This window comes from Chaetodon trifascialis, chromosome 1 (genome assembly GCF_039877785.1).
Source record: "Chaetodon trifascialis isolate fChaTrf1 chromosome 1, fChaTrf1.hap1, whole genome shotgun sequence".
Lineage (NCBI taxonomy): Eukaryota > Metazoa > Chordata > Actinopteri > Chaetodontiformes > Chaetodontidae > Chaetodon > Chaetodon trifascialis.
In genome coordinates this window covers 17,484,568-17,494,766 of record NC_092056.1, presented here as the reverse complement: position 1 = coordinate 17,494,766, position 10,199 = coordinate 17,484,568, and the positions used below count along the sequence as shown (strand labels likewise).

Genomic DNA, 10,199 nt, shown 5'->3' with positions numbered 1-10,199 from the left:
AGTCCCAAACATTTGAAACCTCACTTTGCAGGAATTTGTCTGGAACGCATTCACCTTACCTACGCCGATACCCGTCTGATCTTACTGATGTGTTAAATCAGGTGGAAGCTCATACAGTGCTGAAATGTAATCAGTTAACCTTTGTGCAGCAAGAAAATAGAGAGCAAAGCACTCAGCTACCAGCCAATGAATTTCAACACTTATTGTTTAATTAGTCACCCTGACAGCCATTTGGCATGCATTTTAATTCCTTTGTGTGTCTCTGTGTGTGCGCCCCTGTCATCCTTCAGGCTCTTGAGTGATGGCACACACACACGGACAGTTCAGGCCAAGTATGTCAAACGTGTTGCCTCCTCTCAGCACTCATTGGTAGGATTTTCGTCTTTGTTTCCAGTCTTCTGGTCCAGAGTATTCTTCTCCTATCCCGTTGGTAAATAGCTGTGGCCTTGGAGACAGCCACACAACGCTCATGCCTCGCTTTGCCATTTCCTCGGACCCCTGTTATCCTGTTATCCTGCTTAGTGTCAGCAGCGGCACGCAGTGTGCAGTCCTCCTAGAGCGAGAGTGCACAGCACATCCCAATCAGTCCTCCCCCTTCTCCTTCTCCCTCTCTCTCTCTCTCTCTCTCTCTCTCTCTCTCTCTCTCTCTCTCTCTCTCTCTCTCTCTCTCTCTCTCTCTCTCTCTCTCTCTCTCTCTCTCTCTCTCTCTCTCTCTGTGTGTGTGTATGTGTGTGTCATCCGCACCGGGATGGATCTATCCTCCTAGCAGAACAGAAGTCTACTTCAGCAGTTGGCAAGTTGGTCTCTCATTTAGAAGTGCACCGGGAGCTGAACGTCTCTTCTCTCCTCGTCCACCACACGACATTATTGCCTTCCACTCCGCACATCAACTTGGCTGTCGGAAACCTACACGATGACAGCAACCGGGCGACATTCACGCGTTATGCTCCTGCTCTGCTTCATCTCCACCGCAGCGTGTAATATGTCTGCGTTCACCGAGGAGCCCTCTGAGAGAGCCGGGAAGTCAGACGGGTATTGTAGTCGGATATTACGGGCTCAGAGCAATCGGAAGGAGCTCAACAACGAGTTTCGCCTCCGCGTTGAGGGAGACCCGGAGAGCTATCAGCCAGGGAGCACATACAGAGGTTGGTGTTATCCGCGAGATTTACGCACACTAGTAACTTAGGCTTATTGGCACTATGTGCGCAATGTCAAATAAACACTAATCTACGTCCAGTAGGCTATGCAAACTTAAAATAAGTTTCCAAAGAGTCTACTTTACATGCGACGCAAGTGTAAATGTCCTTAAAGTAAACTGTATTTGGTGGATGGACAATTTCCTTTAAACCTAATGTGAACACCCATGAGTGCCTTAAAACTCCTTTATAATCAAATTTTTAAAAGGTTTATATAAAGCGGGATCCCTTTGCGATCTATTTCATGCATTTTGGTATTCTCTTTCATAGTAAAAACAGATTTTTAGAAAGCCAGTGGTCCCTGATTTCAGTGCTTTTGTCGAGAGTGGAAGTTATTGGGTGCTGCTGATGGGCATGTGCCATCTGCTCTGTTTGAATCTCAAAGGCTCACGCTGCTCTGGTCTCCACAATATGTTGCGCTGCCTTTGGTTCATTCTTTTCTGATTTGATCATAAATACTTTTCTTATCATTCAAACCTCATAACTGAATTAGCTCGGAGTTGGAAATCACATTTATTCAATTATTTTGCCATCACCTACACAAGAAATGAGCCTTTGAAAGACGTCTTCTCCCAACATGTAGATAAAGTTGTCAAATACAGGAAATTAAATTTTCCCCAAAGTAAATGAACATTCACTTATGCTCTGCTGGATTGCAAAATGAATGAAAAACACTATCTTTAACATCTTACTGAAATGCTTCCAGGCTTAGACTGAACCATTGTAATTACTGTTATCTGAGTGAAATCCTCAAGAACAGGTGCAATGTCTGATTGTTCATTTAAAAAAAAAAAAGAAAAAAAAATCTGTACAATTATATCAGAATATGTTACCCTCTATCCACCAGAGTTTGACACATTGTATTATTTCCAAATGTAACTAAGCCCACTTTGTCCAGTGTTTGGGAGAGAGGATTGCAGTTCAGCTGTTTTCTGCGTCAGCTGATGCTTGTTGTCGCTCTTGTTTGCTTCCATCCAGTGACTCTAATTGCATCTAGCCCCTCATACTTCAGAGGGTTCACCCTTATTGCCCTGAAGGAGGGTGCAGAAGGAGACAGGGATGAGGACTACATCGGAAATTTCCAGGTAAAGTAGCAGCTAATGATTATGACTGCTTGTATAATCAGAAACATGCAAAACAGTTTGTGTGTTTTTCCCCCTATTATCACAGCACAGCTACATGGCAATTAATTAACTTATCCACTGTAATGCCCATCCTTCATATCACACATTTTAATTGAGCACTCAGCTGTAACAAAAGACAGCACACCAGCACAGTTTCCCCACACATGGCTTCACCGTAATGTCAATGCCATCCTTCCTCTGGACTCCAGCACAAGCACTGTGTGTGACGCGTGTGAAGAGAGAGAGATAGATCCTACAGTAGATGGGCGTCTTTACAGATTTTCTTTCAACATCCTTCCTGTCTTCACATGTCAAAGTGTGATTTTTCTCACCTCAACTCCTCTAATAGGCTTGATATAGCATATGAAAAGAGCTTACTCTAAGCTCAGCTCCATGCAGCATTGCTTTGCCAGGCTATGAAAGTACATGCATGTGGAATCTGAGCAGCTGTGTGTACGCAAGCAGGCATGCTGCTCACACATGTAGGAAGTGTACAGTTGGTGTAGTCGTGAGGCTAATAAGCATTTTGCACAGGCGGGTCCAGCTGGAGTACTTTAGGAAGCAGGGAGAGAAGGGAGAGGGGCCAAGAGTGCGAATGAAGAGAGAAAAGGCAAGGAAGCTGGTGCGCTGTTACGCAAATGTGATAATGGCCAAATATGTGAGGCCTTTGTAAATGTAATGCTGTGTGAGGAGTCAAGTGGTAGAGAGAGACTGTTTGATGGAGTATGTGAGGATAATCATTTACTCTAATACAACAATAAACCATATACATTTATTTTATTTCTAGAATGTAACAAATTATTCTGCATATAGTATTGCGCATGTAGAGTAATATAATGTCAGTAGATGCAATTGCACCACATTGCACAGTATAGAACTACATTGTAAATGGAAATATGAAACCTAAATGTATTATTAGATTCATAACCTTTAAATTCATTCCTCTTCACTGGTTCTTGTTCTGCTCTCCTGCCTCCTGTGCAGTTTCAAGAAATTCATACAGCTTACAGTGCACAAGATGACATCCTGTTTTCAAAGCATTTGAAAAGAAGTGAGCAACTTAGATTTTGGTTTCAGCTTTATCAAGTACCAAATACTTGAGAAATACTGATGTGTATTTAACAAGAGAACACCGTGATATTCCGAACAAGAAAATGCAAGGCATACATGCAGGCACCCAGGTTTAACCTAAGCCAGTGTTCCCAGTCCTGCCCAGAACTTAAAATCGTTTTTTTTTTTTTTTTAAGCAGACCTTGTAAGGGAGCAGTTGTTAAATGGGTTTAATGGCATGTGTGGAGGTCCCCTTTTCAGACTTTTGTGAACATGTCGGTTTCAGTCGCTTCCCACATAAAACCCCATTATTTTATTGAACCTGTAGTACAATACATGGGGACGTTTGCACAGCAGCCCTCAGGCTGTTTTGATCACAGTTACTGCCATGCTGTGGCACTCTCGGTGAACCTGGGCCTTGAATATGGGACGACATAAAAAACAGGAACATTTTATTTTTGTCCTGTGTGCACCTCACATCTCATTACCCAGCGTTATCACTGGCGAGGTTTATTCTGTTTTTATTTGTCCTTGCAATTGATTTCATGCTGTTGTTATTTAGTGCCAGCCTTGAGCGTGCTCCTCAGCCATGTGGCGGAGTGTGGCGTGGTGTGACTAGGCGCTAAACGTCAGGAGTAAAGAGGGGGCACGCTACATCATTCAGTCACGTTCTGTCGTTTTGCTCCACACATGGATGAGGCTTGAGTGTGGAGTGTACAGAGAGTGTTAGATGTGGTAGATAGATGTGTGACCATAGGCTTTGCATCAAAAGTTAAGAGAATGCATGTGTCATTACCGGGACCTGCCTTTGATTAGACTCCTGCTAGATTTTAAGAAGTTGAAGGTCTGTTTTCATGGCTGCAGATGATCACCCACCATGTGACAGTGCAGTGAAAATAAACTGCTGTCAGAAGAGAAATCTCCTCTGTCATCACCTGCTCAGTTAGTCCTCCATGTTTTATGTCATCTATGTAAAAAAAAGAAAAAAAACACACACAGGCACACATACACACACTGTTCCTCCATTGTGAAAGAGCTCTGGGTGGGCCAGCCTCCAGGCATTGGGAGAAAAGAAAGAGAAAAGAAGCTGCTACAGAAGACGTCAGGCTTTATTTAACATACAGCTCATTTGAAATCCACTGGTGTGCCTCATCCCAGCCGTCTCAGGACAGCTCCCGACTTGATGAAAAGCACCTTTATTGAGCTTTCTGGGAAGGTCAGCTGCCACCGTGTGCGTCTGTGTGTGTTTGTTGGCAAGAGTGTAAACCAGCGAGCAACGCTGGCGATGTGTGACGAGACAGTGCTTCTCAGCAGGGTGAGATGATAGAACAAGAAAAGGCAAATTGTTAGGTGGCTGCGTGAGGGGTGAAATTGGTGCCACTCAGTGCAACATATGACATCATCGCAGACATAACAGACATTGTGAGTGCATCATCTTCACATCATAATTCCACAAGGACATTTACATGTTCTTTTAGATAGATGTTGGATGTTATCGTTCGAATCTGACCAGCACGTTCCTTGATGCATTCATTCTTGCAGAAACCCAGAACCACAACCCAGTTTTTCCAGTAATGTGTTACTTGTTTCCCAACACTTATCTCTGCCTGTTGGTAGATGATCTGAAAACTTGGAATTAGACACAAACAAGAAGAAATGGGTCATAGGTCATTTTGTAACAAATTGCTTGCAAATGTTTTTTTAATGTATTCTCATGAGACTTCACTGGTTTTAACATGTGTAGTAGCCCAGGCAGGCCGACCCAGGATGCCTGTTAGAAACCATGGGAACATGGAGGGGTGGGTGGGTGGGTGGGGGGTATAATCTGTCAGACAGAGATAGACTGCACATACACACAGCTCCCATGCTCCCCTTCTCACTCCATCTCTCCTTCTCTCATGGACACACACACACACACACACACACACACACACACACACACACACACACACACACACACACACACACACACACACACACACACACACACACACACAGAGGCATGCACATCCACATTCAATCCACTTTCAGAGGGAACTCATTCATAACATGGCATGACAAAGGAAATTCTCTGCTGACACCTTTATGGAGTAAGAAAGTTCCCCGTCTTTACTGCCCTGATGTCACTTCGCATCAAACACATTCTTGGTCTCTGGGTGGTGAATATTAGCTCTCTGGTTGTGCTCACTCATGCAACACCACTCTACTAATTTCCTGTCCAGTTAAAAGCAATAGTGTCTCAGGTGAGCACCTGAGTAGAGAGGACACTATACATATGTACTCACCAGTTTGATCCAAAGAGTTTTTTTTTCATGGCTGCCAACAGTGATAGCATCATGACTGGGCATCTGGGTAATATTAAATTTGTGGTCAGTTTGAGTATCAAGTGAATCCACTCAGTATCATTGCTGATTTTTACTGAGACAGCGAGCTCTCGGTTCCTGGTTGATGCCATGTGACAGTGAAAGTGTGCGATGTATCACCCATTCACTAGACTGCATTATTTGCTTTGCTGGTTGGTGTCAAATGCCTTAACCAGCTTTTTTTGTTCCTGCAACACACTGACAATGACAGATTTTCACGAGGAGTGGAATGAGGGAAATGTCACAACTATCTGAAAATCAACTGTTCTGTTTCTCTTATCGTGTCACAGTAACTCCCAACCTTTTTGGCTTATGGCCAAATACTCCAAATTACTTGTGATTCCCAGTCAAAGGCTACACATATCTATGATTTGTAAGCACTTCCACCAAAGAGAGATTTTCCGCCCTAGATTTCTGTTTTGTTGTAACCAAAACAGAAAAGTTTAGAGAGCATGAAAATGCATATACACATAGTGACAGAATGGTTTTACTTCTATCCTGTTAATCAGAGCTCAGATTTATTTTGTGACCAGTTGGGGAGATGCTGAACGTACTGTGGGAGAATTCTGTTCAGTTCAGCGTAACACATGGAGCTGCTGGCGTCAGATGCTTTAAACAGCAGACAAGCACAAATGGTTGGATACTAACATGATGTAGTTCTATTTTAAGTCCCATTCATGATAGTTGCTCAACTCCCAGGTTATGTATTGCTTGATTTATTTTGAAGTAAAATCCTTTGACGTATCCTGACAATGTGAAATTAATGTCAGCTTCATCTGCTAATTACATTTAAAGGTGCTTGAGCTGACAATGGGAGAGGAAATTAATGGGAAATGCTCCAAAACCTAATAAATAATATCCCATGCAGATGTTTTAATTGCCTCTCGTATGTGGACACTTTTATTCATCACTGATCTCTTTGTCTATGTGTGTGTGTGTGTGTGTGTGTGTGTGTGTGCGTGCGTGCGTGCGTGCGTGCATTACAGATAATTGATGAGGAGGAAACACAGTTTATGACCAACTGCCCCCCTGCAGTGACAGAGAGCACTCCCCGCAGACGCACTAGCATCCAGGTGTTTTGGACAGCGCCCCCTAGTGGCTCCGGCTGTGCCTTGCTCAAGTATGTACACAGCAGCTGATGAGCAGAGGCGAGTCCTCAGCTCCTCACTACCAGTGAAGGATTAACGCTGATAAACAAGTGCTTGAACTTGATAAACTGTCACTCATGATGTTTTAAGAGGTCTGGTGATGTGGAGAGTCGGGCTTCCCCCTTCTACAGCCTCAATTCCAAAAAAGTTGGGACTCGGTGTACAACATAAATAAAAACAGCATGAAATCATTTGCAAATGAACAGTTGTACAAAGCGTTCCAGTAATATCCTTTATCCAGCCATGTGTTTCACAAAGTGATGATCCTCACTCCGTCCTTGCTTTTGGAGCATTCCTCGACTTTCCCAGTCTTTTGTTGCTCCTGTTCCAACTGGCTTGAAACATGTTGCTGGCATCAAAGTCAGAATATGCAGATATTTTCAGAAATCAGTGAAGTGGTGATGATGTCAGATGAGGTAAGTATTAAATATATTGTCTTTGTACTGTTTTCATTCGAGTGTGGTTTATTTATATTTTACAAACTGCCCCAACATTTTTAGACTTCTTAAAAGGTGTTTTTTCACCCTGTATTACTGCTTGATTGATACAAGTTACAATCTGTAAGTCCCATCATGTCTTGAAAACAGGGTGGATTTGATTTGTAATTACCTCCTGCGGGCCATTTTCACACTCTACATTTTAAGCTTGATAAATTCAGTGAGGCTCGACTAAATAAGAGTAAAACTTTTCTGTATAATGTAAAACAGTTCAGTTCAACAATGACTGAACCTTCTAATCTTTTTTCCAGGACTGTTGCACGTGACTGCATTAGTTTTAGCTTGGTGTACCTAATAAACCGGCAACTGAGTCTACAGTGATATTGGTACCATTGTTATTGGTAACTGTAATGTAGTAGGATGACTTTCAGCATTTGGTTTCCACTTTTTCCCCTACATCTTTAAGTTGCCAGTGCTTTCCAAGATTCGTTGTCTATCTTATATTTAATTCTGTCATACAGACTTATAGCTGAAATGTAATCATTTAATGTTCAGTGAGTGTATAGTGGGATTGTGAGCTGTGCTACCAGCATACAGTATGTCAAGTCCACATGTACAGCACCTCTGTTTCATTAGATCCCTTCCCCCAGGCAAAGCAGAGTTAAATGCAGAAGGTTTTATCAAATTTTCATTTCCACTTGGCTTAAGAAGCCATTCATGACCTTTATTAGTTACATGGCTGATTGACACTAATCATTTCTATTGTTGTGTGCCCTCTTGGCTTGCTTGGATACAGACATGCAGTCATGTTCAGCTGAAGAGACATCATGGCAGAAATCCATTTATTAATCCAGTACTGTGGGAAAATATAGGAGGTAGAAAACATTGAGGGACTGTGACTCACAGAAGGCCTTTTAATCAGTGCATTATTTAACTGTTTACGTACACAGTCAGTTTCTCTGCTGCCTGGTCTTCATCTCTGCTCTACAAGAGATGATTAAAAGGTTCCATTTCTTAGTAATGCCTGTTATTATGTGACAGCCACAGAGTGTTATGAGTTTTCCTTTTCTGTGTCTCTGTTCTCCCTTTCCCTCGTCTTCCTGAAGTGTCTTCATGACCTGCCTGAGCTTTCCTGCACTGTCTTAGACTGGGGCAACTCTTCTTTCTGCTCCTCGCTCCCTCCTCCTCGCTTTTTATCCGTCTCCTCTTTGTTTTCATCTTTGCTGCGGTGTTGTCATCGTTTTCTCACAGCAGGTCATGTTGCACAGCACTTCTGCTCTCCTCATGGAGACCAGTGGGATGATGGCAGAATTGTATTCAGTTAAGCACATGGATAGAGGAAAAAGTTGAAAGTGTGACAGAGCGTACAGCCTAGAAAGAAATACTTGAAAGTGCCAAGATATGGATGTAATACCAGGGAGCAGACAATAGGGGAGGGAAAGGGTGAGAAGCCTGTAGTTCAAAAGAGATGCCTCTGAAAGTCATGATTACAGGCTGGGAGTGGGTATCTGCAGCTCTTCTTCTCCCTACCTAGCAGTCACACAGATCACAAGGTTTTTGTACGCCTCTGTGTTGCAACACAACAAAAGTCTTAATAAAGTCTCATTGAGGAGGAACAACTCCTGGAACTAACTGACAAGTGAAAACTGATGATACATATTTAAACTGTTCAGAGACACTCTTGCACACTGTGACGGTGTTATACACAAGAGACACAATGGTACATACACACACAGACACAGTGTAGTCAACAAATATACAACGAATGAAACAACATGATTATGTGAAATGATATTATAGATTAGCACAGAGAGGACAATTCCATTACCACCAGTGGCAGGGTAAATGTTTGTTTTTAATTTCATTTCGTATCCCCAGAGAGCTCTGTGACGGGCCGTCGGTCAGCCTGCCTGTTAAAAAATCACAGTTGTTAAAAAAAAAAAAAAAAAATCGACATCTGGCCATGAAATTAGAGGTGTGTGTGTGTGTGTGTGTGTGTGTGTGTGTGTGTGTGTGTGTGTGTGTGTGTGTGTGTGTGTGTGTGTGTGTGTGTGTGTGTGTGTGTGTGTGTGTGTGTGTGTGTGTGTGTGTGTGTGTCTGTCATTTAGAAAGCTCCTGTGACTCAAATGTTGTCCCAGGAGTCTCGCTCTTCCCGGGTGGTTTGCTGCAGTATAATTGATGGGCAGTTGCTGTCTTTTAGATGGAAAGACTAAGCTTGGTGGTTTGGTTCTGTCTAAGGTCGGTTCGTGATGATAGGGTCAGGCAAGGATGCTGATTCAAACTCCTGAACTCAGAGCACTGACTTTGAAAGTCTTACCATCAAATCCAGTTATTTTCGTCTTTCTCGTATGTTGGAATCAAATCGCGCCAAGGTCTCCTTCACCGTGTCTCCCTTGCTGCTATGCCACTCTTGTTTTTTGAAAATGTATTCTACACGTGGAAATTTTCCTGGCCGTTGTGTAACTGACCCCTCTTGTTTTTGCTGATTTTTGATGGTTGAATTTCTCACCTTCCTGCAGTAATATGGGCACGTTTCAGGGTGTGGATACAGATGGAACAGAGCACTTTACTGACAACACGCATTCATGAGGTTGGGTGTCGTCAGACGTATTGAATCTACTTATTGAATCTGATTCCTTTCCTTTAAGTTTACCTTTCTGTTAAATCTGGACTCATCTATCTTAAACACTACAGCTATTTAATTAATGTTCAAACCTGTTGCCACAATCTGAAAGTGAACTAATCAGCTAAAGTACTTGGTGCTGATTAAAAATTGTATGGATTATTAATAAGAGGTGTTGCCTGCTGAGTTTTTCATCCTGTCTTTCACAGGCTACTTGCCACACCAAACAGCACCATTTAGTTTGGATCACTATATAGA

The 10,199-nt window shown here is 42.6% G+C and overlaps 1 protein-coding gene across 1 annotated transcript in view; it reads left to right on the top strand.

The window, feature by feature from the left end:
- Positions 1 to 539: 539 nt before the first annotated feature.
- Positions 540 to 10,199, top strand: part of spon1a (spondin 1a) — a 66,309-nt gene continuing 56,649 nt past the window's right edge. The window contains exons 1-3 of the mRNA XM_070967790.1: positions 540 to 1,145; positions 2,175 to 2,281; positions 6,720 to 6,853. Coding sequence (XP_070823891.1) covers positions 914 to 1,145; positions 2,175 to 2,281; positions 6,720 to 6,853 — 473 coding nt within the window. The 5' untranslated portion in view covers positions 540 to 913. The remainder of the gene's footprint in view (positions 1,146 to 2,174; positions 2,282 to 6,719; positions 6,854 to 10,199) is intronic.